The sequence below is a fragment of the Suncus etruscus genome, chromosome 9 (genome assembly GCF_024139225.1).
Source record: "Suncus etruscus isolate mSunEtr1 chromosome 9, mSunEtr1.pri.cur, whole genome shotgun sequence".
NCBI lineage: Eukaryota > Metazoa > Chordata > Mammalia > Eulipotyphla > Soricidae > Suncus > Suncus etruscus.
In genome coordinates this window covers 29,378,211-29,391,641 of record NC_064856.1, presented here as the reverse complement: position 1 = coordinate 29,391,641, position 13,431 = coordinate 29,378,211, and the positions used below count along the sequence as shown (strand labels likewise).

The window sequence follows — 13,431 nt, the reverse complement described above, 5'->3', positions numbered from 1 at the left end:
AGGAAAACATCCTACCCATTCTACTATCATTCCGGCCCTGCAAGTGAGATAAGTGTTCAAAGGAGAAAATAGGCTTGAAAAGCAATTAAATGTTTTTCTTTTAAAGAGGAAAAGTCCCCCTATAAGCTCAAAAGCTCAAATAGAAATTTAAAAAGTCCACAGCCAGCCAATCTTCTAAACATATTTCTTCTTCATTTAAATACAATGATTGAAGGGGCCAGAGAGATAGTACAATGGGTTAGATTCTAGTTTTGTATGCCTCTCACCTAGGTGTGATACCAATTATCCTATATGGTCCCTTGATCCCCACCAGGAGTGAATACGAGTGCAAAGTCAGGAGTAAAGCCTGAGCATCGCTGGTGCCCAAAAACCTAAATAATTAATAATGTCTGTATTTCAGCCATTCTCAGCCTTCTTTATATTTTCTGCCATCTTCATTATCATTTACACGTCAGAGCTCTTAAATTCACTATAGGAACTAATATTCACAAAAAATCACAGGTTTAACATGCTAATTATTCTCTGAATTTATGCTAAAATATATGTCTGTCTAGCTATTAAAGACTGCCTGTTCACTTGGGAGTCACATAAAATTATCACACGTAAACATCATGCCTTTGGTTATTTCCAGGTTCCCTTCCAGGTCCCAAAGTCTCTTACAATATATGTAGGGGTGACTCCTCTGTACTCCAGAATCACTCCTGGTGGCATTCAGTGGACCATATGTGAGGCCAGGATCATAAACCCAGATTTTCACATGCAAGCCAAACACCCTATCACTCTGGCCCTAACACATTTTTTTTTTTTTTTGGTTTTTGGGCCACACCCTGTGACGCTCAGGGGTTACTCCTGGCTATGCGCTCAGAAGTTGCTCCTAGCTTCTTGGGGGACCATATGGGACGCCGGGGGATCGAACCGTGGTCCGTCCTAGGCTAGTGCAGGCAAGGCAGGCACCTTACCTCCAGCACCACCGCCCGGCCCCCCTAACACATTTTTTTAAAGAAGCCTTATTGAGCTGGGCGATGCAGACTACCCAGCCCATCTGGCTTGCAGGAGCATTTTGTTTAACCTGGGCCTCTGCTCTCTCAGTTCTCCCTGCTGAGCTCAGGCAGAACTGACAATTTACAAGTGTATCTTTTTTTTTTGTTTGTTTGTTTTTGTTTTTGGGCCACACCCAGTGGTGCTCAGGGGTTACTCCTGGCTGTCTGCTCAGAAATAGCTCCTGGGCCCGGAGAGATAGCACAACGGTGTTTGCCTTGCAAGCAGCCCATCCAGGACCAAAGGTGGTTGGTTCGAATCCCGGTGTCCCATATGGTCCCCCGTGCCTGCCAGGAGCTATTTCTGAGCAGACAGCCAGGTGTAACCCCTGAGCACCGCCGGGTGTGGCCCAAAAACAAAAAAAAACAAAAAAAACAAAACAAAAAAAAAAAAAACCAAACAAAAAAAAAAAACAGAAATGGCTCCTGGCAGGCACGGGGGACCATATGGGACACCGGGATTTGAACCAACCACCTTTGGTCCTGGATCGGCTGCTTGCAAGGCAAACACTGCTGTGCTATCTCTCCGGGCCCTACAAGTGTATCTTTAAGGTCAACATCAATGGCAAGATACATAGATCCATTGGGACTAATCACCACAAATAAGCCAGTTAACATATACCTCACCTTACACAGTTGTTTTCTTCCTGTGTGGTGAGAAGACTTAGGATCTACTCTCAGCATATTTTCCCTGACAGTAGTGTTGTACAGTAGATCTCCAAGATCTATTCTTCACAAAACTTTGTGAAAGAACCCTTTGCCCATTACCTCCTAGTTTCCCATCCACCTTTCTGTCTCTACGAACCTGAACTGCTCTGTGTACTAAATCAAAGTCAAATCATTTATTTGGCTCTACGCTCAGGGCATTGCCCCTGGTAGCACTCAGAAAACCATATGCAGTGTTGGGGTTCAAATAGGGGTCCAAAAGTTTTGGGGCAGAGAGACAGTACAAGTCAGGCATTTGCACTATCTAGGTTTGATCCCAAGAATCCCATATGGTCCCAGGTCAGGAGTAAACCACTCGGTGTGGTCCCTAACCACCCCCTCAACCTCACTTAAAAAAAAAATGAAGCAGGGGCCGGCAAGGTGGTGCTAGAGGTAAGGTGTTTGCCTTGCAAGCGCTAGCCAAGAAAAGGACCATGGTTCGATCCCCCGGCGTCCCATATGCCCCCCCCCAAGCCCGGGGCAATTTCTGAGCACGTAGCCAGGAGTAACCCCTGAGCATCAAATGGGTGTGGCCTGAAAAACCAAAAAAAAAAAAAAAATGAAGCAGTGGAGCCAGAGTGATAATGCAGCAGTAGGGCATTTGCCTTGCTCAAGGCTGATCCAAGACGGACCTCGGTTCGATCCCCGGTGTCCCATATGGTCCTCCAAGCCAGGAGCGATTTCTGAACGCATACACATAGCCAGGAGTAACCCCTGAGCGTCACTAGTGGTGTGGCCCTAAACCAAAAAAAAAGAATCTGTGTATGGCAAGTGCTTCAGCTGCTATGCCATCTGCCTGATTTGCTAATAACTCTGGTATCCTGATTTCATTTCCTTTGAATATACACCCAGAAATAGGAATGCTGGATCCTAGAGGAGTTTTTTTTTAAATAGTATACGGAACCACAATATTGCTTTTCAAAATGATAGCACCAGTTTGCATTTTCACCAACAGAACCTAACAGATCCCTTTCCTCCACCAATTCACTGTCACTGATCATCCATCTTTCTGACAACAACACTTGAACAGATCTGGTGTGCATTTCTCTGATGGTTGGAGAAGCATTTCTTCTAAGAAATGCCTATTCAGGTCCTACGCTCACTTTTCACTAGGGTTATTTGCTAACTTGTTACTCTTTTTACTAACAAGCTCTAACTCCTTATCTGATATATGGTTTGCAAACATTTGCTTCCTCTTTTTCTTTTTTGGTCTGTGGGCCACACCTGCCTTGCTCAGGGGCTGCAAGCACCTAACCTTTGAACCATATCTCTGGCAGCACAAATATTTTCTCCCTTTCTATAAGTGCATTGTTGATTTTTTTGTTTTGTTTTGGTTTGGTTTTGGGCTATACCCGGTCACCAATTGAGTGTTAAATTTAGAAAAAGATTCAGCTAATTTTCCAGGATCGGCTAGATCCAAGATACTTAGGTCAAGAAGAGATGGGAATCAAATTCTGCAGAAGGCTCCTGTAGAGAGCACTGCTGCTGAACAAGCCCAATAAAGGTCCAGAAACAGTGAGAGGCCACTGTCAGTCTGGTGGGTCCTCTGCCTTCCTTGCTGCCCTGACAGCTAGCCTAGTGTGGGCCTCAGAGACACTTTCCTGGATGTTACAATAACTACCTAGAAATCTGCTTTGTTTCAACCTCTGGCCCCTAGAAAGGAGAACATTTGGGCCAGAGAGATAGCATAGAGATTTACCATGCAGAAGGATGGTGGTTGGAATCCTGGCATCCCATATGGTCCCCTGCACCTGCCGGGAGTGATTTCTGAGCGTAGAGCCAGGAGTAACCCCTGAACGCTGCTGGGTGTGACTCCCCACTTCCAAAAAAAAAAAAAAGTAGAGATAGTACAGAGGTAGGGTACTTCCCTTGCATGCAGCCAACCCAGGTTCGTTCCTAGTATCCCATATAGTTCCAAGTCCCGCCAAGGAGAGATCCTTGTGTACAAAACCAGGAGTAAGTCTTGCCAAGTGTGGCCCCCAAACCAAACCAAACCAACCAACAAAAAAAATGACATGTTTCCGAATCAACAAAAATATATTCAGATTCCTAAAACAAAGAATGTGGTATTGCTAACAGAGAAATAGGTCTCTTTAGCCAATGATAGTATTCATACTACCTTCATATCAGATTATTAGCTGTAATATTTGCTGTTTTTCTTTTCTTTTTCGGAGGGGAAAGGGTTGAGCCACACCTGGTGATGCTCAGGGGTTATTTGTAACTTAAGGATGCCAAATCCTTCCTTCCTTCCTTCTTCCTTCCTTCCTCCTTCCTCCCTCCCTCCCTTCCTTTTCCTTCCTTCCTTCCTTCCTTCCTTCCTTCCTCTTCTTTCTTTCTTCCTTTCTTCTTCCTTCCTTCCTCCTTCCTCTCTTCCTCCATTCTTCCCTTCCTTCCTCCCTCCCTTCCCTCCCTTCCTCCCTCCCTTCCCTCCCTCTTCCTTCCTCCCTTCCTCCTTCCTTCCCTCCCTTCCTCCTTCCCTCTTCCCTCCTTCTCCCTCCCTCCTTCCCTCCCTCCCTCCTCCCTCCCTCTTTCCCTCCCTCCTTCCCTCTTCCCTCCTTCTTCTTCCCTCCTTCCTTCTTCCCTCTCTCCCTCCCTCACTCCCTCCCTCCCTCCTCCTTCACTCCCTCCCTCCCTCCCTCCTCCCTTCCTCCCTCCTTCCCACCCTCCTTCTTATGTTTTTGGGCCACACTCGGTGGCACTCAAGGTTACTCTGGGCTCTGCGCTCAGAAATTGCTCTTGGCAGGCTTGAGGGACCATATGGGATGCTGGAGATTGAATCTAGGTCTGTCCTGGGTCGGTAGTGTGCAAGGCAAATACCCTACCTCTGTGCTATCACTCCAGAACAATGTTTTTCTTAAAAAATGAACTTTTAAGGGGCTGGAGAGATAGCACAGCGGTAGGACGTTTGCCTTGCATGCAGAAAGACAGTGGTTTGAATCCCAGCATCCTATATGGTCCCCCAAGCCTGCCAGAGCCGATTTCTGAGTGTAGAGCCTGGAGTAGCCCCTGAGTGTCGCTGGGTATAACCTGTAAACAAAACCAAACCAAAAAATGAACTTTTAAAAAATTTATTTATTTTTGGGATTGAGCCACACCTAGCAACGCTCAAGCAACCCTGGCTCTGTGTCCAAGGATCATTACTGACTGGCTCAGAGGAGCACATAAGATGCTGGGGATCAAACTCAGTTGGCCACATGCAAAGCAAGTATCCTTCCTGCTTTATATCGCTCTCCCTTTATTTTTTAAGCAGAAAGTACTTAAAAGATACTACCAACCAACACTTAACATGACACAAAAGTGTCAGAGATTGTTGTTTTCTAGTTCTAGCTACTGGTTGTAGCCTCATTTTTTTCAGATAAGGGAATTTGGACTCTGACAGAGAAACAAAAGCTTTTACTTAACGTCATGGAGTTGAACTAAGAGGCAGAGTCACGCAGGGAATCCAGGCTGCCTCATCACAGCCTCCAACTGGAAAAAGGAGGTGATATTTCTTGTTGAAGAACTTTGAAGTTGTTTTTTTCCTTACAGAGAGTAATATACAAGAAGAAACTGGCCAAAAAAATCCATAAACAAAACAAAAAAATCCATAAACTTCTATGTGATTATATACTTATTTTAGCTTTTTATCAGCTATATGGCTCCAAATTCAATCTCAATCCCTGGCACTGCCCCTAACAGTCCCTACCCCTACCCCTAACACTGCCCAGTATTGCCCTTATTTTAAAATAACAACAACAAAAACAACAAAAAATGATGGGGTAGGTTCCATCCCTGGTACCATATGGTCACCTTAGTACCATGGGGTAGAGTCTTGATGGCTCCAAAACTGTTAGGGTAGATGCCAGATAACTCCTCCAACCAAAAAACTGACAGAAGCTGGAAATCACTCAATCAGAAACAGATTTGCCTACAGAGGCCCAGGCTGGATCCCCAGCACTACCAGGTTATCTGAGCACTGCCAGGAATGATCCCCAGCCAGAATGGAGAGAAGCCCCAGAATATTGTCAGGTGTGGCCAAGAACATACACGAGACTCATAAAGCAAGCATCTAATGTTTAAATTTACAAGTCAAGACCTTAAAATTGAACTTAAAAGAACACAAGAAATGGTCTATAAATATGCTAACTAGGCTGGAGCACATGTTCTGCATGCATGTCTAGGTTTTGTTTTTTTTTTTTTTTTTTTTGGTTTTTGGGCCACACCCGGCGGTGCTCAGGGGTTTCACCTGGCTGTCTGCTCAGAAATAGCTCCTGGCAGGCACGGGGGACCATATGGGACACCGGGATTCGAACCAACCACCTTTGGTCCTGGATCGGCTGCTTGCAAGGCAAACACCGCTGTGCTACCTCTCTGGGCCCGCATGTCTAGATTTGATTCTTGTCACCATGCACGGCCCCTCTACTACCCAAGTACCTATTTGGTATTTGGAGCAGGCCTTGGGGACCACCCATCACGGCCCCAAACAAAAGAAAATGGTAAGTGGCTGATAATGAATACAGGGCTTCTTTGGGATAAGATAAAACTTCTAAATGTTTGCACACAACTCAAAGAACAATGCTAAAAGTAAAGTATACACTTCAAAAGTATGGCTTGACTTTACTTTCAAAGTAAAGTATACACTTCAAAAGCATGGCTTTACATGGGGCCGTAGCGATAGCACAGAGGTAAGGCATTGCCTTGCATGCAACCAACACAGGACAGACGATGGTTTGAATCCAGGCATTTCATATAGTCCCCTGAGCCTGCCAGGGGTGATTTCTGAGCACAGAGCCAGGATTAATTAATTCCTGAGCACCACAGGGTATGACCCAAAACAACCAAACAACAACAACAACAAAAAACAAAACAAAACAAGACTTTACAGTCTGTTAACTGCATTTTCACAGTTGGCTTTTATTTATTTATTTATTTTTGGTTTTTAGGCCACACCTGGTCTCCTGGGAGGCTCCTGATCATATGGGATGCCAGGAATTGAACCTGGGTCCATCCCAGGTTGGCTGCAACCAAGGCAAATGCCTTATTTGCTGTGCTATTGCTCTAGCCCATTTTTTTTTAAAATAACAGACTTACAACTTGGCAATTAGAAGTATGACTAAGCAAATGCCATAAGGTCCCTAAGGAAAGACTGCTATGCTGGTGATGCCCCCAAAGCCACATAAGCATTGTACTTGGGCACAATCAGAGATCTGATCAGTGATCTGATATACTTCCCAAACAAGTGCAAAGCCTAAGTGTAAGTTTATTATACTGGATGAAAACCCTCTTGGGAGGGGGTGTGTCAAAGTGATAGGACAGCAAACACAAGAGTGTTTGCCTTGCACTCGGCTGACCCAGGATGAACCTCAAATAGATCCCTGGTGTCCCATATGGTCCTCCAAGCCAGGAGCGATTTCTGAGCACATAGCCAGGAGTAACCCCTGAGCATCAGCAGGTGTGGCCTCAAATCCAAAATAACTAAATAAATAACTAAATAAGAAAGCCCCCTTGGGGAAAGAGATCCTCTAGTCATGTATTTTCTCCACCTACAGAAATTACAACAGGAGGCAGACTGGCCAGAAAGGTCATAGGGGATTTCCGGGCCACTCACAGCACCAGGTATTAGTTGGTAATGATAGTAATGGGGGTGATCATGGGTAGTGCACAGGAGGGCTGAGATGTCTTCACTCTCATAATGGTGACCCAGCTCCTCCATGGTTTTCTCCCAGAATCTCTGGAGAGAGCATGACTTCAATCCTGAACACTGTCTGCTGGGCCAATGCCTCCACTGCATTACTCACCAGTTGGCCTTCTGTGCTGTGGAAGGCCTCCCAAACCCTTCTCCTTTTAAAGTTGAGGGTGCCCCTTTCCTAAAACCCAGAGTTTACAGGGCTGTGGTTTCCTTCTTTCTCATAGGCAATAAGCAATTGGATTCTTGCATTCTTAGCAGAAATCTCAAGGAGGAGGCATAAAAAACTGGCAATGAAGTCCACATCGATACACTAATAACATTAGATTATGATTTTACGCTCCTATGCTTCTATAGAACCACACTCTAGAAATTCAGCTTTCTCCATCTAGTCAAAACTTCATTTAGTGCACGTCTGGACAGTTCCAGGCATTGTTCCTGGGTCAGAAACATTGGGTGGACAGGAGGCCTAGGTCTTGGACCCAGGAATACATGAAATTCAGTCATTCCAGGTTCTACTATGTGTGACAAAGGAAGTGATGGGGAGCTTCAGAGAGAGTGATCAGGGAAGGACCTTTAAGTACAAAGACTGGAAGACAAATGGAAGTGGGTTTGGGAAGATGGGATGTGGAAGGGACATCAAGTGCAAAGGTACCAGAAGCAGAAGGGGAAAGGGACAGGACACATTGTGCAGCAAAGAGATGGGTGGGACTGATCACACAGGCCTCACAGCCTTTGGGACAGAGCAGGGAACACACTCTCTGAATGGGGTAGGATGAAAAAGGACCCACAGGATTAAAGGATACATTAGGCCAGGATCTAATACATGCTCTTAAGGGATCACTTTGGAGGAATGAGCCAATGGAGGAAAATGAGTCAGAGTGAGAAGGCTTTCTTGCAGCTGAGACTGGCTTTTCCATCTGAACAGCCATGCTTACTACAGTATGTTTAAATATTAACACTAATTGATCCACCACCGACCCAGAAGGGTTACAGTAAACACCTAGGTCTTCTTTTGTGAGAGGGCAGAGATGAATTAGACAGAGTGGACCAGCAGTTTCTGGCACCTTTCTAATCTTGTGACAGTAGGACTGAGCAAGTACAATCTTGTACTTGCTCTGAGTCAGACACATACAGTTCCAGCGGCAACTCCTATGTTTTCTTCCTTGAGGGGATTGAGGTGAACAGCCCTCCAGCAACAGCGCATGGTCTGCTCTGAGGGTCTGCTCATGTGAGGACAGACCCTCCACAAGAAATCATTCCATAAATAGAGACAGAGTGGACCTGAGGGCAGACATAAATACAGACCTAAGATGACACAAGCTAGAGCTAAGAACAGTTTGAGAGTCACTCAGGAAGGTACATTCCCAAAAGCAAGTGTACATTTGAGATCTGGTTCACACAAGGTGCCCGAGGAGAAGAGCAAACACTCAGCGATAATCTCCTGACAAGGAATCTAAGATTTCACAGTGTTCTGTATGATTTACTTTAAGGCAAGAGTCACATGGAGGTTATCGCTTCACATAAGAAAGCAAACCTCAAAAGTCGTTTGGTCACAGAGGAGGAAACTGAAGCTGCCTCTTGGTCTATGAATCCTGCCCCTTAGCAGGTGCCACAAATAGCTCAAAAGTGGAATTCAAGGCGGTGCGAAAGGGATGGAGATCCTGCATAGCAAGACCGACATGGCCCGCACAGGCCCTCATCCTCTGGTGAATGAAACAGATGAGACGTGGAACCACCCAAGTAATAAACTACTGAAGATCAGTGCCCCAAGTGGAACTTGTGCTGATGCTGACATCTAGAATACTGGAACATTCTACAGAATTGGAAACCTCTACAGAAAACTCCATAGTTTACAGAGGAATGGTGGGTAGTAGACACCAGGCCTCTTTGTTGTGCTCCAAGAGAGAAATAGCAAAGAGTAAGGTCTAGTCAAGCTGCTGTCTGAGGCTTCTTTTTTATTCTTTTTTGGGTTCACTGGCTTTACTGAGGGGTTACTCCTGGCTCTGTGCTCAGAAATTGCTCTTGGCAGGCTTGGGGCACCATATGGGATGTTGGGGATAGGACTGGTCACAAGCAAGGCAAATTCCCTGCCTGTTGTGCTATTGCTCCGGCCCCCCACTTGAGGCTTCTTGAAAATGTCAACAGACAATGCCTTTACCTGCCCTGAGATGAAGAATGACTTCTCTTTAGAGCAGGAGGTAGGAGGTGGTGGAAAAGCTCCTAGTACGTACCTGGTAGCGATGGGCCCCTTTGTGTGGAGGTGTCTCCATTCTCTGAGTTCAAGTGTTCAGAACCACTTTGGGCATGTTCCCCATTGGTCAAATCGATCTTTTCAGGAGTGGATGGTTTGCTGGGAGCCTGGCTCTGCTTCAAATGACTGAACTTGGGGGACAGTGCTGCAGTATGGGCCACTGGGGACTGAGGTTTGGACTGGACTGGTTTTTCCAATTCTCTGGTCTCCTGCAACTAAAAGGCAACAACAACAAAAAAAAGAGTGATGAAGGGATGGGGGCAGGTTTCAAGCAAAGCAGTTCTGACATTTTTGATAATAGAATATGACAGATTTAAAAAGGAACTAAATTTAGACCATTTCAAAGCAAATGTTGAAATACATTTAAGAGTATCTCTCTGCTCCTTAGAGCCAGAGCAGAAACTTCAGAGGAAGGCAAGAGATGCTTGAGCGCTTCACCGTGCACTGCGACCACTCACCACTTGGTTCTCCATGCGGGTAAATATGACATTCAGCATCTGGGTGAGGGTAGCCTTGGCAGTGGTTTGATTGATGAGATTTTTGCTAGCTAAATAGATATTGTAACATGTTCTCACTGTCTGCAGGATTGTGCCCTCGTGAATCTCGATGTGCGGTGATGTCACTGCCGTCAAAAGAGCCTGGAAGAAAACCCCAACTTCCCGTCAGATAATGTTCTATCCCCAACCTCCTCCATCAGACTCCACTCTCCCTAACCTCCCCATCTCCATCAGACCCCCCTCTCTTTCAGACACTGCCCTCTCTCCAACCTCCCTATCAGACTTCATTCTCTCCCTAACTTTCTCCATCAGAACCTACCCTCTCCACCACCTCCTCCATCATACCCCACCCTCTCTCCAACCTTCTCCCATTAGATGCTTTTCTCTCCCCCAAATTCCCCCATTAGACACCATCCTCTCCCCAACCCCCATGTCAGATAATGCCTTCTCCCCTATCTCCCCCATCAGATACCACTCTCTCTAACCTCCTGTCAGCGCCACCCTCTTCCCCAACCTTCTCCATTAGATGCCTTCTCTCTCTCCCTCCTGCTTCCCACCTCTACCCACATCTATCCCACAAAAAAATCTTTTCTATTTGGTTTTATTTTTAGGTTTTTTTTTTTTTTTTTGTGGTTTTTTTGTGGTTTTTTTTTTTGTTTTTTGGGCCACACCCAACGTTGCTCAGGGGTCACTCCTGGCTGTGTGCTCAGAAATAGCTCCTGGCAGGCACGGGGGACCATATGGGACACCGGGATTCAAACCGACCACATTTGGTCCTGGATCGGCTGCTTGCAAGGCAAACACTGCTGTGCTATCTCTCTGGGCCCTGGTTTTATTTTTAAAAAATTTACATTGGTTCTTTCAACTAACGTGAATACTATGCCAAGAGTAAATGTCCTATTACTCTGAATTTATTTTATTTTTGGAGAGTACAACAGTACTGCTCAGGGCTTACTCCTGGCTCTGTGCTCAGGGCACACTCCTGGCAGTGGGACTATCTTTTTGGCCCTTTGCTCTGAGTTTAAAAGCAATTACTAATTTCATAAAATTCAAATTATTAGAGGTAATTAAATTGCTTTATAGTGAGTTTTTGCCCAGTTAACCTAAAAATTAATAAAATTAGATAAATATTTATTTACAAATAAATTCATATTCATTATATTTTATTATTTCATTGCATATTATATGTTTTATTAAATATAAATTAAAATTATATATATTATATATATATTTTTTTGATTTTTGGGTCACACCGGCAGCATTCAGGGGTCACTCCTGGCTCTAAGCTCAGAAACCGCCCCTGGCAGGCACGGGGGACCATATGAGATGCCAGGATTCAAACCACCGTCCTTCTGGATGCAAAGCAAACGCCTTACCTCCATGCTATCTTTCCGGCCCCATAATTTATAAATAAATTATAAATATAAATAAAGACCAGAGAGATCTTGCTTTGCATGTGCCTGACTCATGTCCAATATCTAGCAGCACATAAGGTTTCCCCAAGCACCACCACATTGAAGGGTGTGAACCCCAAACAAAAATTAACATAACAAAATACCAGAGAGATTGGGGCCTGAGCAATAGTATGAAAAGTAGGGTCTTGCACTGCATGCAACCTGGGTTCAATCCCTGGCAGCTAATATGGTCCACTGAGCACTGCTAGGAGTAATCCTTGAGTGCAGAGCCAGAAGTAAGTCCTCCAGGTGGACACTAAAATAACAACAGCAACAAGGGTGAGGGGTTCAGGTACTTCCCTTGTATGCAACCTACCCAAATTCAATTTCTTTTTTTTTTTTTTTTTTTTTTTTGGTTTTTGGGCCACACCCAGCGTTGCTCAGGGGTTACTCCTGGCTGTCTGCTCAGAAATAGCTCCTGGCAGGCAGGGGGGACCATATGGGACACCGGGATTCGAACCAACCACCTTTGGTCCTGGATCCGCTGCTTGCAAGGCAAATGTCGCTGTGCTATCTCTCCGGGCCCCCAAATTCAATTTCTGGCACCATGTATGGTTCACTGACAATGACCAGGAGTGAGTTCTGAAAACTGCAAAGTATGGCTCCAAATCCAAAAAATAAATAGAGGCCGGAATGACAGCACAGTGGTAGGGCATTTGCCTTGCATGCAGCTGACCCAGGACGGACCTGGGTTTGATCCCTGGCATCACATATGGTCCCCCAAGCAAGGAGTGATTTCTGAGCGCATAGCCAAAAATAACACTCAGTAACCCCTGAGTGTCACCGGGTATGGCCCCAAAACCAAAACAAACAAACAAACAAACAAAACTGCGCCACATTAATCTCACCACCATAATCACAAAATAAACAAGCTCCAATGGATAATTAGTTTCCTGGTTCCACTGTGGGAGTCCTGAGGAGCTTTGTGAGGGGATAAATGTCAAGGACCCAACCTCCAAAGTGAATGTGCTCAGGACTTGAGATATAAAACTTGGACCACCCCTATTGTGGTTTTGCTCTCACCCATACAAAGAGCATCTCTTGCAAAGCATTCCTGGGAGGACATAGGAAAGAGGAATCGAGGGACAAGAAGGGGCAAACTGGTGAATGTGTATAGACAAGGACCTTCCAAGGAATGTCGTGTCAGGAAACCAGAATCTGACAGGGAAAGCACAGAAAATTTCAAGCCTCTGGATTTAACATTTATCAAAGGAACAGCTTACTCTGAAGTTTCAACTGGTCCAACTCTTCTTGTTCTAGCCCTCGCTAATAAAACCTGACATTTAACACAAGAGCTAAGTGACGCTTACATTTCTTGGTTCCAGCTCAGCATCACCTGAGACAATTGACACACAGCACATCAGAAACCCCGACTCCCAAAGGAGAGTCACTTTTTCATCTGAAATCCAAATGGGGTGAAAAGAAATACCTTAATTATTTGTAATTGAACACCTTCATCCGTCTGTGGGCCCTGGAAACAATTGCACACAGTTTCGACGATCCTGTCGATTAACCGTTTTCCTGGGGCTCCACTGTCGGGGGCATTACCGGTGATGTGCCCATAAGCAATGAGTTTCTAGACACAGAAGAAACAGGGATGAGAAGGTTCTGTCAAGCCAGGATTGAAGCCACTCATTGCAGCCAAAGGCAGGGTACAACAGGGTTTTAACTCCTGGCTCCCACAGATCCCACAGGTCCACAGGGGCATGGTGGTGCTTCACCCCAGAGCCCAGGATTCACTCTGGCTCCCAAAGGTAGAAGAGCCCCCAGGATGGTGATGCATGTCTGAGAGAAGATGCAAGGGGGAGACAAGTCTTCC

The 13,431-nt window shown here is 45.4% G+C and overlaps 1 protein-coding gene across 1 annotated transcript in view; it reads right to left on the bottom strand.

Annotated features, from left to right (window-relative positions):
- The window catches only part of ARFGEF2 (ADP ribosylation factor guanine nucleotide exchange factor 2), a 133,506-nt gene that overhangs the window by 82,341 nt on the left and 37,734 nt on the right, over positions 1 to 13,431 (bottom strand). Inside the window, exons 4-6 of the mRNA XM_049781364.1 lie at positions 13,042 to 13,188; positions 10,120 to 10,299; positions 9,642 to 9,876 (exon numbers count right to left, since the gene is read on the bottom strand). Of these exons, the coding sequence (XP_049637321.1) occupies positions 9,642 to 9,876; positions 10,120 to 10,299; positions 13,042 to 13,188 (562 nt within the window). The remainder of the gene's footprint in view (positions 1 to 9,641; positions 9,877 to 10,119; positions 10,300 to 13,041; positions 13,189 to 13,431) is intronic.